The 22,047-nt window shown below is 37.5% G+C and overlaps 1 protein-coding gene across 1 annotated transcript in view; it reads left to right on the forward strand.

Moving 5' to 3' along the window:
* The first annotated feature begins 15,279 nt into the window (after positions 1-15,279).
* LOC101708592 (cytochrome P450 2C55) overlaps positions 15,280-22,047 on the forward strand; it is a 53,803-nt gene continuing 47,035 nt past the window's right edge. Inside the window, exons 1-3 of the mRNA XM_004838543.4 lie at positions 15,280-15,677; positions 16,266-16,428; positions 16,600-16,749. Coding sequence (XP_004838600.1) covers positions 15,510-15,677; positions 16,266-16,428; positions 16,600-16,749 — 481 coding nt within the window. The 5' untranslated portion in view covers positions 15,280-15,509. The remainder of the gene's footprint in view (positions 15,678-16,265; positions 16,429-16,599; positions 16,750-22,047) is intronic.

Genomic DNA, 22,047 nt, shown 5'->3' on the forward strand with positions numbered 1-22,047 from the left:
CAATTTTAAAGCAATTTTTCTTTTCCTGGTCACTAATTGGAATCTTATCTTCTATATGTGAAATTCTATCCTCACATTGGTTCATTCTGCTGCTCAGACTTTTGATGGAGTTTTTGCTGTTTTGGAAATCTGTTTGTATCTGTTTTATGGATTCCATTTGTTTCCTATGTTGGGATTCCACCATGTTCTTCAGATCCTCTATTTTTTTATCTGTGTCATCTCTAGACTTATTAATCATGTCTTGCACCATGAGCACAATCTTTGCTGTTTTCTGAGTAATTATTTCTGATTTCATTTTTCCCAGATCCTCTTTTGTTGCCAGTTCAGAGAGTCCAGGTAGTTGAGTATCAGATTGTTCCATCTCGTTTCCCTTTGGGGTTGCGGTAGGTGATCCAGAAGACTGTTTTTGAGACTTGTTTACGTGTCTTCTCATTTCCACGGGAGGGGGTGCTTCTGGCGCCCATGCGGCTCACCTTCTCTGCCCTAGGGGAGCTTGGGATGGCAGCGGGGGAGCTTCCTTCTGGGTGCTGGGACAGGCTCACCTTCTCTGCCCTAGGAGCCTGGGATGGAGGTGGAGAGCTTCCTTCCAGGTGCTGGGACTGGCTGAGCTTCTCTTTATATATTTTAGATAGTACTCCTTTGTCTGAGGTACAGCTGCTAAAATTATTTTCCCACATTGTAGGTTGTCTCTTAGCTCTGTTGGTGGTTTCTCTTGCAGTGCAGAAGATTTTTAATAAGATGAGCTCCCAGTTACTGATTCTTTGTGCTAGTTCCTATCCTACTGAGGTTTTGTTCATAAAGTCCTTTCGTATGCCAATGTCTTCAAAGTTCTACCTAACATCTTCCAGCAAGTTTAGTGTTTCTTTCTTGATATTTAGATCTTTAATCCACTTTGATTTTAGTTTAGATTGTCCTCCATACCTACAGGAAATCTTTTGAATTGGGTAATTCCAAAATAATCTTTCCCAACTAAAATAATATAATTCCTAAATTCTCTCCATATTGGCTGAAGAAAAAAGGCCAGAATCACTCATGAAAAATTTCCTGCTTTGTCAAGTAGAGGAAGAAAGGACTAAGGGGTATTTCAGAAGCCAAACTGACCAGTGAAAACATTGAGAGGGCCCTGGTCCAAGTGAGATGCTTGCAGGCACAGTAACAAAAGGCCATTAATGTTGGGATGGAGGGTGAAGAGTGCAGCTTTAGCTGGAGGCTTAAACTGGGAGCTTAGGCAGCTCCAAGACATTTTTCCTTAAAAAGAAGAGATAAGAAGCCAGGTATTATGGCTCCCATCCATAATACCAGCACTCAAGAGGTTGAGGCAGGAGAGTCACCCAGAGTTCGAGACTAGCCTGAACTACTAGCTAGACCTTGTCTCAGAGAGAGAGAGAGAGAGAGAGAGAGAGAGAGAGAGAGAAGATAACAGAGTCACAGAGGAAAAGAGGACAAAAACCAGGCAGTAACTGATAGTGATTGAACTGTGCCCAAAGATGGCACACGCTATATTATAGCATTCCTTAAAATACATAAAATTATAAGCCACTATTATAAAGTAGTAGTTAAATAACTTATGCTATTATTTAATATATTTTAATTTTTCCCCCAGTACTGGGGATCAATCTCAGGACCTTGCTCTTGCCAGGCAGGCACAGTGCCACTGAGCTAAATCCCCCGCCCCATATTTTAATTTTTAAAGAGAAAAGCCAATTAGTTAGTAATTTGAACTCTTACATGGAGTTACCTTTAACAGCTGACTTTATAACAACTTATATCAAAATATTTGGCCCAAGTAAAATGCTTAGAACTGTGCACAGTGACACTCTTCATAGTAGTGCTATGCACACATGATAGTTATCACTATCATTACACGATCACTGTGGTACTTTTTTTTCTTGTTGTCCACAAGCTGGTTTCTGACAAAAATTCTGAAGTAGGCTAACATAAAATATGCTGAGGACAACAAAATCAAAACAAAGCTGTTGCCCTTTGGATGATTGTAACAGCATGTGATTGAAACTCTGCTTCATATCCTCCTAACAAATGCTTTATGCATTTTAAAATTGACTAAAAACACACTGATGGCAAACAGATTCTTCTACCTACCCACATGCCCCTTTTTGTTTCCTGTGAGTCAATAAAGCCAGGATTCAATGAAAGAAAGGCTTTTCCTCCCTTTTCTAACAAACCCAAGGTTACCATCACTAAAGATGCAGCCCTCTGCAGAAGTGAGCAGCAGCTGAGATGGGCTGAGTAACAGCAAGAGATACAGAAGATCAATCTTCTGTTTCCATTCCCTTCCCAAATTTTCCAGGCAATCTTCACTTTTATTCAGCACAAAAGTGTGATAGCTGCAGACTGTTCAGGAGGAACAAAGCTAAATTATACAATAGGCATATTATAAAATAACACGCAAAGTACTTCCAGTTTAGGAAAGTATATCGTCCCACACACATTTACCCTGTCTCAAAAAGCAAAAACACAATCCAACAAAGAAGAGGATAAATACAAGGTCAGTGTAGACCAGAATGTGAGAAAAAGGTTATTTTTCAGGGACTCAAAACACCTTTTCTTCTAGAAAATAGCCTTAAGCATTTTTCTTATTTGAGGGTTACTGGGGCCTTCTGATAAGAGCTGAGTGTACAGTTTAGTCTGTTTTGACAAACACAAACACCTGAGTGACCCACACACAGCCTATCCAAGTATAGAGCAACTCCTTTTCCTGGAAAGTTGCCTGATGCCTTTTCCTTGTCAATCCTTGTCTCCAGAAGCTGCCGCTGCTCTGATATTTAGCATCATACATTAGCTTTACCTCTCTGAGAACTTCATACAAGTAGACATTTTAAAATAATGAAACTGGATCTTTGCAAATACCAGATTCCATTTGCAAACGTTAGATTTTTAAAAAGATTATCTTTACAAATGCTAGAGAAAAGCCACAGTTTCAGAAGTCTACCTAGTTACTATGAGATTAGTCTCCTAATTCAACCATCCAATACTACCACATTTATACTGCCAAAAAAATCACTATGGATGTCCACCTCTAGTAATGTTAAGAGAAATAAATTGTCACCAGGAAATCTAGTGTGATGTGTGTCTGCTTCTTTTAAAGAAATTGTTCAGCTGAGCACCTCTAATCCCAGCTACTTGGAAGGCTGAGGCAGGAGGACTACAAGTTCAAGAATAGCATGAGCAGGGCCGCGGATTTAGCTCAGTGGTTCCGCTGCCTGCCTCGCAAGCACAAGGACCTGAGTTCGATCTCCAGTACCAAAAAAAATAAAATAAAATAAATAGCATGAGTAACTTGACAAGATTCTGTCTCAAAACAGGACAAAAAACCTGATTATATCTAGTTGTTTATTCTTGTTTATTTGATAAACATTTATTGAACAATTACTTCCCATCAAGGCCTGGGCTAGGAATTAAGGCAAATGTCCAAGGATATTATTCTCTACTAGGGAATAAAGTACATTCACTTGGAGAGTTATAAGATGCCAGATATTGAGGGTCTTAAAAAAGGTAGATTTGTGGAAATCTGAAAGGGATGAAAATACTTTCTGTTGTGAGAATCAGGAAAGATTAATGGAAGAGTCTGTATTCGAATAAAGCATTGAAGAATGGGTAGAATTAACAAAATAATTTCACAATGCTTTCAAAGACTATTTCAACTATCTCCTGTCTTTATATTTCCTTGCATTTGAAAGTCACAATTAAGTGCTGTGAGAAATAGCTGTGGAAGGGAATGCATATAAATATCACATCTCTCTTCGTATTCACAACGTTTGCTGGGTATTTTTCAGTGTCAACCTACTATAAGCATGGGCCTGTCCTGTGAGTTCCTTAAGCCCATGGGAAATTAGCGGTGCTGCAAGCTGAGGCTTGAGAAGTGCTTACTCAGTTATACTTGTTCTCTGTGACTCTGCCAGTGTTACAAAAACATGCTGGGGCTGGCTATTTGGTGGCAGGATGAGGAAAAATTCCCAGCAGTGTCTTCAACAAGTCTCTAAACATCAGCAGGCCACAGATATGTGAGAGATCCAGCCAAGGCAGCTCAGCCAACCAGCCAAATCCTGTCAAGACCAGCTGACCCCAGCTCACTGACATGCATGAGAAACAATAAACCCTTTAAGCCACAAAGTTTTGAGGGTGGTTTATATTAATACATTCTGATAACTGATATTAGAGGACATTTTTTCTTATTTTATTCTTGTTCCAACATCTTGGGCAATAAAATGATTTTTATTATTCTGGTTTACAAAATATGTCATTGAGTTCAAGATAGATGACTGAATTGTTTACTTCTTTTCCCTCCCAATATCTTCTTTCAAGTGACCAAAGAAAGACAAAAATCTACAGCAGCACTGAAAATTCAGAAGAGGGATAGTAACAAACCATAAATTGAGAAATTTTAGAAAACCAAGTATATAGAAATAGATGAGCAACAAAATACAAAAAAAAAAAAAACCCCAAAAACTAAGAACTCCAAAACATCAGACATGAAAAAAAGAGATTTTTTTAAGAATAAGAGTTTTCATAGAAGAACCCTGAAACTCCCCCAATTGGAGCAAGTGGGGGTAGAAACTACTCCTATGCCTGCAGTTTTTCTATACACCAGAGGCATGTTTGGGGGTTGGTAGTGTATTCATTTCCTAGTTGTATTTTGGAATGGTGGATCTTGAACTCTAATAATGACTAGACCCATAGTATTAAAAATATTAACTAGATTATTCACATCAAGTTATATTATAAAATAATTCTCCTATAAAATTTTTATTTTATATATTTACAGAATTTTTGTCTTTCAGTATCCACACACAGGGAAACAATAAGACTATCTAACCTAACATAATTTAAGGTTTGGAAGACCTCAGCAAATAAAAAATTATTTGATAATCTTGAACATTTGTGCCGATTGCTCTCTTTCAGTTATCCAACATTCTCTCCTGTCTTCTTTTTCCTTCCTACTAGAGTAATACCAATGTAATTCAGATATGACCCATTTCACCAGGCAGCTAAATGCCTGGCAGAAGCTGATCCAAGCCCTAGATCCAGGGAATGGCAATATATAATTTTTGCATATATTACTAATGATTTCCTCAAAACTTCTGATCAGAATTCTCTTCTTGAATTCTTGGCTAATTTTTTATCAAATTCCTGAGGCAAAGTTCCCTTGATCCCAAGAGAACACCACGTAGTCTCTCTTGATCCTCTAGATGCTGTTGTTACTGGGTATCATGCCTGAAAATTCTTCACACATCTTGCTATTAGTCTGAGAATGACGCTACTGATAAGAAGACCAAGATGAGAGCTAGAAATACCTACCCGCATGACATCATTGAAATAAAGAGTCAACCAATTCTGAAGCATGCTCAAATACAGGCTTCCTATTATATGAAGTAGTGAATAAACCTATTTTTTAAACCAACTTGTGATGGACTTATGTTATTTGCAGTCAGATAATCTTAATTGATAATATTATCAATAATGCTTGATAGTAAGTTATCAAACACATGATGTAACTTATTGAAAGGGAAAACTAAACCACAAAAACTGGAAATATAATAGTCATGTGCAAAGAAGTTATCACTCTTTTTGTTAAAACTGAAATAATGATGTTTATGATGTTATAGCTAAACACAATGACACAAAAGTATTGAAAATTAAGAAATGCAAAAATATATTTCTGAGGAGCTAACAAAATGAAATAACAAACTGGTACAGCAATACTAATATTAAGCATATGAGAATTTAGGGTGAATACCATTAATCAGGCTCAAAGCAATTTATTTTATTTTATTTTTTGCTGTTTATTTTATTTTTTTCCATTAAGTTTATTGGTACATTTTAGGTATAAAATACAGTTACATTCCTCATTGGGATCTTGTACCTTTACATAACGTATCTTGGTTCTTATTTTTTTCCTCATTCCCCTGCCCTCCCTTCACCCCCTGCATCCTTCCCTATTTACAAAGACTTTGTTTCCATGTTTTTCCTTTTCTCGTATTTTTTTCTTTTCCTTTTCCTTTCCCCTACCCCTCCCACTTCCCCTACTCCTTTAGACATTTTCTTCCTATTTCATGATACCAATTATACATTTTTATTCTTATTTATACTTTTAGTTTTTCACACCAGAGAAACTATTTGGTGTTTACACATGTGTGTCCTATTTATTTCACTTAAGAGTATAGCCTCAATGTGCATCCACTTAGCTACAAATGTCTCCAGTTTCTCATTCTTTATGGCTAAGTAGTACTCCATTTTATTTAAAAAACCCCACATCTTCTTTATCCAGTCTCCAGTTGATAGGCAATTGGGTTGTTTCCTAGTTTTAGCTATTACAAACTGTGCCACTATAAACATGGGTGTGCATATATCACTGTGGTATGATTCCTTTAATTCTTTTTTTTTTTTTCTTGGTACCGGGGATTGAACTGGGGTCCTTGCGCTTGTGCAGCAGGCGGCGAAACCACGGAGCTAAATCCCTGGCCCTCTTTTAATTCTTTTGGGAAGACACCCAGTAGAGGAATAGCTGGGTCAAATGGGACTTCTAATCCTAGTTGTTTGAGGTATGTCCATACTGATTTCCACAATGGTTGCATCAGTCTGCACTTCCACCAACAAGAAGGGTTCCACACTCCCACCAGCATTTGTTATTGGTTGATTTCTTGATAGCAGCCATTCTTTCTGGTGTGAGGTGCAATGTCAGCATCATTTTCATCTGCATCTCTCGAATGACCAGTGATGTTGAACATTTTTTCATATGTGTATTTGCTGCTTTTACTTCTTTTTCTGAGAAATATCTGTTCATTTCAGATGCCCAGTTTTGAATTGGGTCATTATATTTGGGGGTGTCTGATTTTTTTGAATTCTTTATATATTCCAGATAGTAGACCTTTGTCGGAGGAACAGCTGGTAAAAGCTTTTTCCCACATTGTAGGTTGTCTCTTAGCTCTGTTGGTGGTTAAACTTGCAGTGAAGAAGCTTTTTAATAAGGTGAGATCCCAGTTGTTGATTCTTTGTGCGAGTTTCTGTGCTAGTGAGGATTTGTTCATAAAGTCCTTTCCTATGTCAGTGTCTTTGAAGTTCTACCTATCTTCCAGCAAGTTTGGTGTTTCTGTTTTAATATTTAGATCTTTAATCCACTTTGATTTTAGTTTAGCACTTGGTGAAAGGTAGGGGTCTAGTTTTAATCTTTGCCAGGTTGAAATCCAGTTTTTCCAACACCACTTATTAAAGAGGCTATCTTTCTTCCAGTGAGGATGATTGGCCCCTTTGTAAAAGATGAGGTGGCTGAGTATGTCTGCAGTTGTTTCTGCATCTTCTAATCTATTCCACTGATCCTCGGGTCTGTTCCTTTGCCAGTACCATGCTGATTTTATCACAGTGGCTTTGTAGTATAGTTTCAAGTTGGGGATTGTGATACTCCCAGCCATGTTTCTGTTGCCTACAATTGCTTTTGCTATTCTAGGTCTCTTCTGGTTCCCAATGAATTTTTGAATTGTGTCCTCTAGTTCTGTGAAATATATTGTTGGAATTTCATTTGGGATTGTATTAAATCTATATATCAGTTTTGGAAGTATGGCCATTTTCACTATATTTGGTTCTTCCTACCCAGAAACAAGGGATGTCTTTCCATTTTCTTATATTCTCTTTGATTTCTTTTTTCAGTGTTGTAGTTCTCAATGTAGAGTTCTGTTGTCTCCATTAGATTGATTCCTGGATATTTCATTTCTTTGGATGCTATTGTGAAAGGGATTGTTTCCCTAATTTCTCTCTCAGTGAGTCTGCTATTTGTGTACAAGAATGCTATTAACTTTTGAGTGTTTATCTTGTCTCAAGCTACTCTATTGAATCTGTCAATTAAGTCTAGAAGTCTTTTGGCGGAGTTTTTTTGGTCTTCTATGTAGAGTATCCTATCATCAGCAAATAATGACAGGTTAACTTCTTCCTTTTCTACCTTTATTGCTTTTATTTCTTTCTCTTGTCTAATTGCTGTGGCTAATGTTTCCAAAACTATATTGAACAGGAGTGTTGATAGTGGGCATCCTTGTCTTTTTCCTGATTTAGCATGAAGGTTTTCAGTTTTTGACCATTTAGTATGATGTTGGGTGTTGGTTTTTCATAGATAGCCTTTATCAAGTTGAGATAAAGACCATCTATTCCAATTTTCTGCAGGGCTTTCTCATGATTGGATGTTGAATTTTGTTGAATGCTTTTTCTGCATCTATTGAGATGATCACATGGTTTTTGTCCTTGACTCTGTTATATAGTGTATTACATTTATTGATCTACATATTTTGAACCATCCTTGCATCCCTGGGATAAATCTGACTTGGTCAGGGTGTATGATCTTCTTGATGACCCTCTCTATTCTATTTGCCAGTATGTTATTAAAGATTTTTTTTGTTCATTAGGGAGATTGGCCTATAGTTCTCTTTTTTGGTTGGGTCTTTCCCTGGTTTTGGAATCAAAGTAACACTTGTTTCCAGGAATGAATTTGGAAGTATTGCTTCCCGTTCAATTTCATTAAGAAATGTAAAGAGTTGTGGCAACAAATCTTCTCTAAATGTCTTGTAGAATTCAGCAGTGAAGTCATCAGGATCTGGGCTTTTCTTTGTTGGTAAATTTTTAATTATGTTTTGAATTTCACTCATTGTAATTGGGGTGTTTAAAATTTCAATGTCTTCTTCATTTAACTTTGGCAATTCGTATGTATCTAGGAATCTGTCCATTTCTTCTGTGTTTTCCATTTTATTAGAGTGTGGGTCCTTGAAGTAGGTATTGATGATACTCTGGATTTCTACTGGCTCTGTTGTGACTTCACCTTTTTTGTTCTCAATTGCATATATTGGAGACTTTTCTTTCCTTTTGTAGATAAGGTTGGTTTAAGGTTTATTGATTTTATTTATTCATTCAAAAAACCAACTCTTTGATTCATTGATTTTTGTATCGTTCTTTTAGTCTCCATTGCATTGATTTCTGCTGAGACCTTTATAATTTCCTGTCTTGTATGAGCTTTTGGTTTGTCATGCTTTTTTTCTTGGAGCTTGAGGTTCAGCATTATGTTGTTTATTTGAGCTCTCTCTGTTTTCCTAATGTGAGCATTTACTGTTATGAATTTCCCTTGTATAACTGCTTTCCTTGTGTCTGATAGATTCCTGTATGTTGTACTGGCATTGTCATTTACTTGTAGAAACTGTCTAATTTCTCCTGTGACCCACTGGTTGTTCAGGAGAGTGCTATTCAATATCCATGTGTTTGTGGGGGTTTTGCAGTTTCTTATGGTATTGATCTCCAATTTTATTGCACTATGGTCTGATAATATACAGGGTCAGGTTTCTCATGGTTCCTTACTATTTTTAAGAAATCTCTGTTTTCATGGTCACTTCTATATCTGATACTCTAGCTTCACATTCCCTTAATCTACTGTGAATACTTTCAATGGAGTTTTTAATCTCTTGGATATCTGTTTGAATCTGTTTCATGGATTCCATTTCTTTCTTATGTTGGGCAATTGTGGTTTCCATTTCTTTCTTATGCTGTGCATTCATGGCTTCCAGCATGGTTCTGAGCTCATCTATTTTTTTTTTTTTTGGTACCAGGGATCAAACTTGGGACCTTGCACTTGCAAGGCAGGTGTAGGAACCACTGAGCTAAATCCCTGGCCCATCATCTATTTTTCTAATCTGTTTCTGTTCTAGAGCCTCTAATCATGTCTTTCATTCTGCTCACTATCTCTATAGTTTTCTTGGAAATTATTTCTGTTTTGAATTTTTCTAGAGCCTCATTCATCTCTGTTGTTACTTCCTGTGCTATCAGTTCAGGGTGTCCAGGTGGTTGATTACCATATTTTTCCACCTTGTTTTCCCCAGAATTTGCCTTTGGTGGGGTGGAAGTCTGAGTTTGTGACTTGCTTAAATGCCTTCTCATTTTTGTTTTTGGTACTGTCCTTGGTTTAATTCCTGGGTTGACACTTCAAAATTGCTTATTGTAAGTATCTTTGTGCTTGTGTTTAGAACCCTTGTGGAATGATTGCTTTTCAGAGGTGTCTTCCAGATATAGCTGGTCTTTAGGTTTTCAGTTTCTAATGACTCTGAGGCTATCTCATTTTCATTATACCAAGAAGGCAATCACAACACCTTATCCCAAATGATACAATCAGCAATACCATGGCATCAAGTATAGTTTAGAAAATGACAATTTGTGGTAGTTATTAATCTATAACCTTCAACTGTGTGAATTATATCAAAATTGAGGACCAGCCCAACATATGTTTATAGTGAATAAACTCTTCAATATAGGAACTTTACCCTTCAGGATGGGGAGTTTGAAGGAGTTGGGGAGGGAGGGATAGATAGGTAGAAGAATAGGGAAAGGTTAGCAGTGAGACCAGAGGATACAGGAAGATCACACAAACTCTAAGAAACTGTTGAAGACAAGATGAAAAGGCAGAATGAAAGAACATAGATGTGAACAGAACAACCTGACAGCAATAGGGAGGGTAGATACTGTATGTACTTTCTTTTAAAACTAATTATAAATGAGAGAAGGAAAAAGAGAAGAAAGGAAAAATAAAGAAGAAATCTGAATTAGGTCCAGAACAGGAATAAAAAAGGAGATGAAGAATAATGTGGGATAGCAAGAGAACAAGTGAGAGAGAGGAAGAAAAGAGAAAAGGAAGAAAAAAAAGAAGAGAAAAAGAAAAATTTGAAAAGAGTAGAAAAAAATTTAAAAATTAAAAATAGAGAAAAATATTTTTTGCAAATAACAAAAAATAAAAATGGATGGCCTCCTTCAGGATGTGTCTCTGCTGTCACAATAGACAACATGGGCAGCCGTGTGCAGATATGTCAATGAGTCTTAGCAAGACTGTAGCAGACCTGTGAGAGTCAGGCAGATTTCTGGCCGCTAGTCCCAAGTTGAGCTCCCTGTCCTCCTGCAGGGTTGAATTCTGCAAAGTTCTACTGCAGGTTCCAGCTGCCCTTCCCCTGAAGATAGTCCAGGTTCTGTTGGAAGGTGATGATTCCTCCAACTTACCAAGTACTGTGGTCTGTTGTGCCTTTATTGCAGAGATTCTCTTCACTTTTCCAGTGGGCTTCTGTTTTCATCGAGGAGCCTGAGAGAGGCCCTCTTTCTGTTCTTCACTTCTGCTCTTTCTTCTGGAGCTCAGGACTATGGCCTTTATGACCCCCTGTGCCTCTGTAGTGTGGAGCCAAGTAGCGGTATAGCCAGGAGGCCAGAGCGGGGGAGCTAAGCTGGTCACGGTGTGTGGAGTGCGGGGACGGAGCGGGGGCTCCACTCTGCTGGCGTCCTCACCATGTGCCGGGTGGTGTCGGTGGCTATGAGTTTCTTTTTGAATTAAGTGTGTTTCTTGTATGGAGCATTTTGTTGAGTCTTGTTTTTTTTTTTTTTTTTTTTGCACTGCGCATCAAACTCGGGACTTTGTGCTTGCCAGGCAGGTGGTGGCAACACTGAGCTAAATCCCAGCCCTGGATCTTGCTTCTTGACCCTTTATGCCAGTCTCTTTCCTTTGATTGGTGAATTAAGACCATTAATGTTGATGGTTATAACTGTTATGTATTGACTTATCCTTGTCATGACCTTTTGTTTTTGTTGGATTCTCCCCCTTTGCATTTAATTTCTTGTCTTGCTTCATGCATTCATTCTGAGGGGCTTCATGGGGTTGTGACCCTCACTGTCTTTTCATAGAATATTGTTTAAATTTTTTGGAGTGCTGGTTTGGTATTCATGAAGCTTGAGAGACATTTTATATACATTGGGCTTATGCTCTTAAAGGGTGTTAGGGTCATGGAAGTCAAGGGAAGACTTGAAGAATTATTCCATAATGAGGTTTACTAAAGAGACACAACAACTATGATTTTGGATTCTGAAGTGAATTCTCAGTGTGACATAATGAATATCTTTGGGACTTATTAGTTATGGCCTATATGAAACAATGTATTTTTTATATAAAAAAATGAACAAAAGAGTGTCTCTGTCTTAAACTTTAGTTCACTCTAGGATGCCCCCCATCTTTATTTTGAGCACACTGAGTTACAAAAATGGTTGGTCAATTTAGATTCTGAGAACACAGCTAATGGCCAAAGATAACTTATCAACAGCCAAAGACTTTCTGGGACCCATACCCTTACTCTCCCCTCCATTAGCAACCCTGCCCAGAAATCTTTTGTGCTGTTTAGACTAGCCAACCAGGATAGATTATGAACCTTCAACCCAATTGGTAAAAAGATCAGCTGCTTCTTATGCATCAGGTATGAAATAAGCCTGCTAAGGCTTCCCTGAACACCTGCTACCTCATGCTTGTGCCCTTCTGAAGAAGTAAACATAAAAGGCTTGTTGAGACCCCTTGCCTCATATCTGAGTGCATTCTTTCTGACATTGACAATTTGAGTCTGGGGGGTTATTTCCATTATGTACTAACAGGATAAGGTTTAGAACGTCTGAATATATCAATACTATTTCCTGATCTTAATGGTTTGGCTATAGTTATATCAGAAAATTATTTTATTTGTAAGAAATACATAATAAAATATTTCAAGTCTTTGAAAGAAAGTCAACAATTTAATTTCACATTAAAACAATTATCTGGCCGGAGATTTAGCTCAGTGGTTCCAGGGCCTGCCTCGCAAGCTCAAGGACCTGAGTTCAACCCCCGGTACCAACCCCGCCTGCCCCAAAGCAATTATCTGTACATCATAAAATTTTCTGTGATTGTTTAAAAATGATACCAGTTTTGGAGTTATACGTACAAGATAACCAGCCTTTTACAAAGAAGAGTTATTATTTCCAGTAGGCATCTAAAAATGTGCTTCACATCATTAAATTTTATGGAAATCCAGATTAAAACTTGAATGAGAAATTATATAATCTATCCCAATGGTTAAAATGAAAATAGGATTACATTATGTGTTTTATTAATTTGTAGTAACAGGCATTCTCAATATAATTGTAAACTGACTAAGCCATTTGAACAATTCTCTGGCAAAATTTACTTAAAATGAATGTGTGCATATTCTTCAGTTCCACTAGTACATTTATATGGAACACAAACACAATACAGTGGGATACCGAAAAGACACGACTAGGAATGTACATATTTGCACTATACAAAATAGCCCCATACAGGAAGCAACCATATCAAGGAACCATAACCATATCAAGTGATGAAGACCACCCTGAGCAAGCTGCAAATTTATAAATTGACTTTTCATGTTAACAGTCTGAGTCTGCCTATTAGCCCACAATGGCTTGCCTGAAGAGCCAGAAGTTGGTGTGTGGGAAAGGAACCACTCCCCACACCACTGGTTGCAGTAGAGGTCTCAATGATCTGTGATGCTGTGACATCTTGGCTGGCAAGACAATAGTGCAGCTAAGGGCAGCATGACTTGTACAGAAAACTTCTGTGGAGGCAGAAATTAATGTATAGGAAAAAATAAATTTCCCATGAATCAGTGATCTGTTCCTACTAGAATGTCTTGTTCCCTTGTTGCTAGGACCCTGCTCAAGTCAGTGCTCTCCACTCCACTGTTCTCTGCACCACCCCTTACCCCTTCAAGAAGCTGTGTGTTCCATAAATAGTGGCAAGCTCCAGGAGACAGTGTCTTAGCCTGATAAGAGCTTTGACCATTCTGGGCCCCCCATTTATGCATTAAGATCTTGTCTTGTCTTTTTTTTGGTACTGGGGATCGAACTCGGGTCCTTCTGCTTGCACAACAGGCAGAGAAACCATTGAGCTAAATCCCTGGCCCATCTTGTTTTAATATCCTGCCGTCATACCCTTGGTCAGGTGATTGGAGATCTGATCAGATGCCAATAATCAAGGAAAAAATAGATACAAGTGAAACACAATTTTTTTTTTATCACTATAGAGAAATAATTGAGGGCCGGGGATTTAGCTCAGTGGTTCCAGTGCAAGGTCCTGAGTTTGATCCCCAGTACCAAAAAAAAAAGAAATAACTGAGCCTGGCTTAGTGACACATGCCTACAATTCTAGGTACTTGGGAAGTAGAAATAGGAGAATCTTGAGTTCTAGGCCAGCCTAGGCAGCATAATAGGGAGACTCCATCTTAAAAACAGAAATATCTGACACAGGCTAGTTTTGGAGGAAAGAAATTGTTTAAATTCACAGTTCTGGAGGTTCCAAGTTCAAACTATATAGTGCAGGTTTGGTGGCTGAGGGCTGCCCAAAGGAATAAAATGGTTGCTCTTAAGAGAGTGATTGTGGTTCTGTAAGAATTTAGAGGCATATGAGTCAGGCAGCAAATTATTGCTTCTCTTTGCCCTGGATAAAGTTCATCAAGACTGGCATTCACTTAAGTAATAAATGTTATATGCCAAGCTTTTCTGACACTCATTTTAGTCAACATGTGCTGTAATTATTAACTAAGTCCATGGTTATTTTGCATGTCACTGAGGTGGAATCAAAGTACATAGTGAATGTTGGTGAACCCAGGTGAACTGAATGTCTTTCTTAGAGGGAAGGGTGCAAGATGGTTCCAGCCTCAGCTCTATAACTCATAGTCTGTGTGTCCTTGGCTGAGGAACTGAATCTTTAAGGCCCAGCTTCCTCAACATTAACATGGGAATAGTTTACTTTTAAAGAATCAAAAGGGACAGAATAGGTGTGAGAGTTCTTTGTAAGTTGTCAGAGTCTTCCTAAACATTACCAGTAAAACATTGTTTAACTCATGCTTTTACAGGCTTAATTTTTCTTACTAAAAGAGCCTAGAAATTACATTAGTCTCATTCAAACCCCAGGTCTCTAGCTATGAGCTGAGCCATCCAGACAGGTCTCCCGTTCTCCCAGTCTCTCTTTCTCTATTTGATAATTTAAAAAATACTAATTCCTGCCTTCTGGTGCTTTTTAGGGACTTGGTAGCAAAAAGTGTGCATATTTACTTAGCTAATTACTTAATACATGCTTGGTCATTTAAGTTGTAGGAGTTATGTTAGCTGTTTCATGTTCATGCAGTTGTAATGTTAGTACAATACATTAAAATATTTCAGAAGGCTTTTGTTTTCAGTGAACACATCTCAGTGTTTGAGAAGGATTACTGGATAAACAATATCATATATGCAAGGAATAAGGTACATGGGTTGCCATTAATGTTATAAATTCTCAACTGGTCATCAGTCTAACAAGATTGACAAGACCGAACAATTTTTGATAAAAAATTTCCTCATTGATTCTAGATTCTGGCTGTACATTGGCAACACCTGAAGTGTTTAGAGGAACCAAACAGTACCCTAGCCCCACCCTAGAATAGTTACACCAGGATCTCCAGCGTGGGGCAGTGGAATGGACAACAACAGCCAATAACATCTTATTTTTATGTTTTTCAGTGGGTCAGAGTCCACTCAGAAGAGAGATTAAAAGTTTGCTTAACTGATTGGCTACTTATGTGTCAAAGAGTCACAAGTAAGTTATCAGTGAACATTATAAAAGCTTTGGATTTCAAGCTCATTGTTGTCTCATTAAGAGAAGAAAGGCTTCAATGGATCCAGTTGTGGTCCTGGTGCTTGGTCTCTCCTGTCTGCTTCTCTTTTCACTCTGGAGACAGAGCTCTGGGAGAAGGAAGCTTCCTCCTGGCCCCACTCCTCTTCCAATTATTGGAAATATCCTGCAGATAGACATTACGGACATCAGCAAGTCCTTCACCAATGTAAGTATGCTTCATGCTCCTGTAGTGGCTGCACAGGGAAATTAAATCCAACTTTTTAGTAAAATAAATTTTTGGAAGCAAAATATTAAATCATGTTATCATAAAGCAAATACTTCCTGTGGGTTATTATTATTGGTGTGTCACAACAAATAGTGGAATGATATAATGCATTTTGTCAGTATGGAAATATTTAAGTTGTAAGGTAGAATCAAATTAATAAACTGCTGCTACCCTTTTTAGTTTCATTCATTTGCTATTACTTTTTGCCTAAGGTGAATGGTAATAAAAGTGGTTTGAGATGAGGTTTTATTCCAGAAGCCATCTACTTTATGTGCTGTATATTTTTTTGTTTAGCCATGATAGTTAAAGTTCTCCAAAGATGCAAATTATGTCTGATGTGAAGGAACTGTGGGTTTGCAATACATATATGTGAAAGAAAGAAGAAGGAAAGAAAAAATGAGGGTCATTTAAGTGATATAAGAATGCTTTTAGGCTCTTCACAGAGCTCTTGTCTGTGACCTATAAATGTACAGCATGGAGCATACTTCTTTTGCTGCTATTTGCTGTGATTTTCTTTCCTATTTCTAGTTTTCAAAAGCGTATGGCCCTGTGTTCACTCTGTATTTTGGCATGAAGCCTACTGTGGTGGTGCATGGATATGAAGCCGTGAAGGAAGCCCTGGATGATCTTGGAGAGGAATTTTCAGGAAGAGGCAGTTTTCCAATTGTTGAAAAAACTAATAGTGGCCAAGGTAAGTGTGCATGTGGATACATATGCATGTGTATTTGTTGGGCATTGGTCATGGGGATGAGAATAGAAGAGCTACTAAGGCAGATCTTGGCTTTCTTGGTGGCTGCCTCACCTCACTTTCTTCTTTCTTGCCTTGGATCTGCCTTCTAGTTTCTGTTTTCCATTCTGATAGGAATCATTTTCAGCAATGGAACAAAATGGAAGGAGATTCGGCGTTTCACGCTGATGACTCTGAGGAATTTTGGGATGGGGAAGAGGAGCATTGAGGACCGCATTCAAGAAGAAGCATGCTGCCTTGTGGAAGAATTAAGAAAAACAAATGGTGGGTGCCTCTTTATATCACTGACCTTCACAGACTGCTCTCTTCTCTAATGATGTCCTTCTAAACCTTGCAGGGTGGCCAGATATTTTATTCTGGGTGGAAGTGGTCAGGCCTTATGTGGAGGGGGCTGATATAAAGCAAGAGCCATAGGAACTTTTGTGTATCTGTCCTTGTTCTGTTTTTACATAATGACAGTTCATATAGTATGGGTAAAACTCTAATTTAATTCTGCTACTTCTTGCTTATGTGTTTTCAAATCAGTACATTATGAAGATAGGAGATTTCAAGCCTCATTTAAAACAACTGTTAAAGAGTAACTTATTTTTCTATAGTGATATTAGCTAGAACATTTTACCAGGGAATACTTGTCAAGTGGACTTGGTTGAATGATGTCATCACATCTTTCGGAGCAGGAAAAAAATGACATGTGCTGTCACTTAATTGCCCATATCTTTTTTTTTCTTTTTCTTTTTAATTCTTTTACTGGTACATTTTAGGTATGCACTATGTTTACATTTATCATTGGGTGCTTGTACCTGTACATGATGTATCTTAGCTCTAACTGTTTCTCCCATTACCTGTGCACCCTTCACCCCCTCCACCCTTCCCTATTTACATAGATTTCATTCCCATTTTGTTTTCTTTTCTCATAATTTTTCCTTTCCCTTCTTCCCTTTCCCCTCTGCTCCCACTACCCCTACACCTTTGGACCTTTTCCTATTTCAAATTATCAATTGTTCATTTTAATCATTTTAATCCTTATTTACACTTTCAGTTTCTCACACTAGGGAAACAATTTGGTATTTACACATGTGTGTCCTATTTATTTCACTTGAGAGTATGGCCTCAATATGCATCCATTTAACTATAAATGTCTCTAGTTTCTCATTCTTTATGGCTGAGTAGTACTCCATTTTATAAAAAACCACATCTTCTTTATCCAGTTTCCATTTGATGGGCACTTGGGCTGTTTCCAAGCTTTAGCTATTACAAACTGTGCCACTATAAACATGGGTGCACATATATTGGTGTGGTATGATTCTTCTAATTTTGGGAGGATCTCCAGCAGGGGAATAGCTGGGTCAAATGGAACCTCTAGTCCTAGTTCTTTGAGGTATCTCCACACTGATTTCCACAGTGGTTGCACCAGTCTGCACTCCCACCAACAACAGAGTAGGGTTCCTTTCTCGCCACACCCCTGCCAGCATTTATTATTTGTTGATTTTTTGATAGCAGCCTTTCTTTGTGGGGTGAGGTGGAACCTCAGTGTGGTTTTCATCTGCATCTCTCGAATGACGAGTGATGTTGAACATTTTTTCATGTATTTATTTGCTGCTTTTACTTCTTTGTCTGAGAAATGTCTGTTCATTTTGGATTCCCATTTTTGAATTGGGTCTTTGAATTTGGGGAGTCTGATTTTTTTCAGTTCTTTATATATTCTAGATAGTAGACCTTTGCCTGAGGTACAGCTGCTAAAAATTTTTTCCCACATTGTAGGTTGTCTCTTAGCTCTGTTGGTGGTTTCTCTTGCAGTGCAGAAGCTTTTTAATAAGAGGAGATCCCAGTTGTTGATTCTTTGTGCTAGCCCCCATGCTACTGAGGATTTGTTCATAAAGTCTTTTCCTATGCTAATGTCTTTAAGAGTTCTACCTAACTTATCTTCCAGCAAGTTTAGCGTTTCTGTCTTAATATTTATATCTTTAATCCACTTCACTCTTAGTTTAGTGCATGGTGAGAGATATGGGTCTAGTTTTAATCTTTGGCAGGTTGAAATCCAGTTTTTCCAACATCATTTATTAAATAGGCTATCTTTCCTCCAATGATGGTGGTTGGCTCCTTTGTCAAAGATGAGGTGGCTGAGTATGTCTGGAGTTGTTTTTCTGCATCTTCTAATCTATTCCACTGATCCTCAGGTCTGTTTCTTTGCCAGTACCATGCTGTTTTTAATCACAGTGGCTTTGTAGTATAGTTTCAAGTTGGGGATTGTGATATCCCCAGACATGTCTCTGTTGCCTAGAATTGCTTTTGCTATTCTAGGTTTCCTCTGATTCCAAATGAATTTTTGGATTGTTTTCTCTAGTTCTGTGAAGTATATTGTTGGAATTTCAATCAGAATTGCATTGAATCTATATAGTAGTTTTGAAAGTATGGTCATTTTCAATATATAGGTTTTTCCTACCCAGGAACAAGGGATATATTTCCACTTTCTTATGTCCTCTTCGATCTCCTTTTTCACAGTACTGTAGTTTTCAGTGTAGAAGTCTTTTGCTTCCTTTGTTAGCTTGATTCCTAGATATTTCATTTTTTAAAATGTATTGTACATGGAATTATTTCCCGAATTTCTCTCTCAATGGGTCTGCTATTTTTGTACAAGAAGGCTATTGACTTTTTAGTGTTGACCTTGTATCCAGCTACTCTACTGAATCTGTCAATGAGGTCTAGAAGACTTTTGACTGAGATTTTTGGGTCTTCTATGTAAAGTATCACATCATCAGCAAATAATGACAGTTTCACTTCTTCCTTTCCTATCTTTATTCCTTTTATTTCTTTCTCTTTTCTAATTGCTGTGGCTAATGTTTCCAGAACAGTATTGAACAGGAGTGGTGATAGTGAACATCCTTGTCTTGTTCCTGATTTTAGCCTGAAAGTTTTCAGTTTTTGACCATTTAGTATGATTTTGGCTGTTGGTTTTTCATAGATAGCCTTAATCAGGTTGAGATAAAGACCTTCTATTCCAATTTTCTGTAGCGTTTTTTATCATGAGTGGGTGTTGGATTTTGTCAAATGCCTTTTCTGCATCTATTGAGATGAACATATGGTTTTTGTCCTTGACTCTGTTATATAGTGTATTACATTTATTGATCTACATATTTTGAACCATCCTTGCATCCCTGGGATAAATCTGACTTGGTCAGGGTGTATGATCTTCTTGATGACATTCTGTATTCTGTTTGCCAGTATCTTGTTGAGCATTTTTGCATCTATGTTCATTATGGACATTGACCTGTAGTTCTCTTTTTGGGTTGAGTCTTTCCCTGGTTTTGGAATCAAAGAAAAGCTTGGTTCCAGGAATGAATTTGGAAGCCTTGCTTCCCTTTCAATTTCCTTGATGAGTTTAAAGAATAATGGCGATAGTTCTTCTTTAAATGTCTTGTAGAATTCAGCAGTGTAGCCATCAGGACCTGGGTTTTTCTTTGTTGCTAAATTTTTTATTACATTTTCAATTTCACTCATTGTTTTGGGGGTGTTTAGAATTTGTATATCTTCTTCATTTAACTTAGCAATTTGTTTGTATCTAGTAATCCATCTATTTCTTCTGTGTTTTCCATTTTATTAGAGTACAGGTTCTCAAAGTAGGTATTGATGATCCTTTGGATTTCTGCTAGCTCTGTTGTGGCTTTGCCTTTTTTCATTCTTAATTGCATGGATTTGAGGCTTTTCTTTCCTTTTTTTGATAATGTTGCCTACTGCTTTATTGATTTTATTTATTCTTTCAAAAACCAGCTCTTTGATTCATTGATTTTTTTTGTATCATTCTCTTAGTCTCCATTGCATTGATTTCTGCTCGGATCTTTATAATTTCCTTTCTTGTGTGAGCTTTGGGTTTGTTATGCTCTTCTTTTTCTAGGAGTTTGAGGTTCTGCATTAGGTTATTTAAGTGAGTTCTCTCTGTTGTCCTAATATGGGCATTCACTGCTATGAATTTTCCATGTGGAACTGGTTTCATTGTGTCCCACAGATTCCTGTACATTGTATTGGCATTATCATTTACTTGTAGAAACTGTCTAATTTTTCTTTAATTTCCTCTGTTACCCATTGTTTATTCAGGTGGGTGTTTTTCAATTTGCATGTGTTTGTGGGAGTTTTGTGATTTCTTATGTTATTGACCTCCAATTTTATTGCACTGTGTTCTGATAATATACAGGGGATAACTTCAATTCTTTTACATTTACTTAGACATGTTCTATGAGCTAGCATGTGATCTCTTTTGGAAAATGACCAGTGTGCAGCTGAAAAGAATGTGTATTCTGATTTTGTGGGGTTACACTCTGTAAACATCTATTAAGTGCATTTGTTCAATAGCTTGGTTCAGTTTTAGAATTTCATTGTTAATTTTTTTTGTAGATAATCTGTCAATTTGCGATAGATGGGTGTTGAGTTCCCCCAGTACAATTGTATTAGTGCTTATTTGGTTTTTCATGTCCATTAATATTTGTTTTGCATAGTTCAGGCATTTATATTTGGTGCATATATATATAGGATTGTCATCTCTTCCTCTTGGATTGTTCCTTTCACAAGGTTGTAGTGACCATCTTTGTCTTTCTTAATTAGTTTTGGTTTGAAATCTACTTTGTCTGCAAATAAAATTGCTATGCCTGCTTTTTTCTGGGTTCCTGTGGCATGGAGAACTGTTTTTCATCCTTTTACTTTCAGTCTATGAATTTCTGTATGAGTTAGTTGTATTTCTTGGTTTTTTGTTTTTTTGTTTTTTTTTGGCATCAGGGATTGCACTCCGGACCTTGCGCTTGCGTGGCAGGCGCCGGAACCACTGAGCTAAATCCCCGGCCCAAGGTGTATTTCTTGTATAGAGCATATTGCTGGGTTTTTCTTCTTAATCCATTCTGTCAGTCTATTTCTTTTGATTGGTGAATTGAGGCCATTAAATTGACAGTTATAACTGAGAGATATTGACTCATCCTTGTCATGATGTTTTACTGTTGTTGGCTCTTTCCCCCCCCCCCTTTCCCTTTAGTGTCTTACCTTGCCTGGTGGGCTTCCCTTTGTTGGGCCTCATGGAGTTGTGACCTTCATTGTCTTTTTCTAGGATATTGCTTCAAATTGTTTGGAGTGCTGGTTTGGTGCTCATTAAGTTTCTCAGGTGTTCTTTGTCGTTAAAGTATCTAATTTCCCCATCGATTTTGAAAGATAATTTTGCAGGATACAACAGTCTAGGTTGGAAATTATTTTCTTTTTGGGCTTGAAATACTTCACTCCAGTCTCTCCTTGATTTGAGGGTTTGTGTTGAGAAATCTGCCATGATTCTTATGGGCTTTCCTTTGTAGGTGATTTGTTTCTTTTCTCTAACTGCCTGTAGAATTTTGTTCTTCTGTTGGGTTTCTGGGATCTTGACTACTATATGTCCAGGTGTAGTTTTTTTTTGATTATGGCTAGTTGGAGTTCTATATGCATCACTTATCTATATGTCCACTTCTTTACCTCTGTCTGGGAAATTTTCTACTATTACTTCTGTGAAGAGTTTTTTTTAATGTCAATTGTACTTTCTCCTGTTTTTTCGTG

Source organism: Heterocephalus glaber, unplaced genomic scaffold, assembly GCF_053883595.1.
Source record: "Heterocephalus glaber isolate CG9 unplaced genomic scaffold, H.glaber_assembly_v1.0 deba00001497, whole genome shotgun sequence".
Lineage (NCBI taxonomy): Eukaryota > Metazoa > Chordata > Mammalia > Rodentia > Bathyergidae > Heterocephalus > Heterocephalus glaber.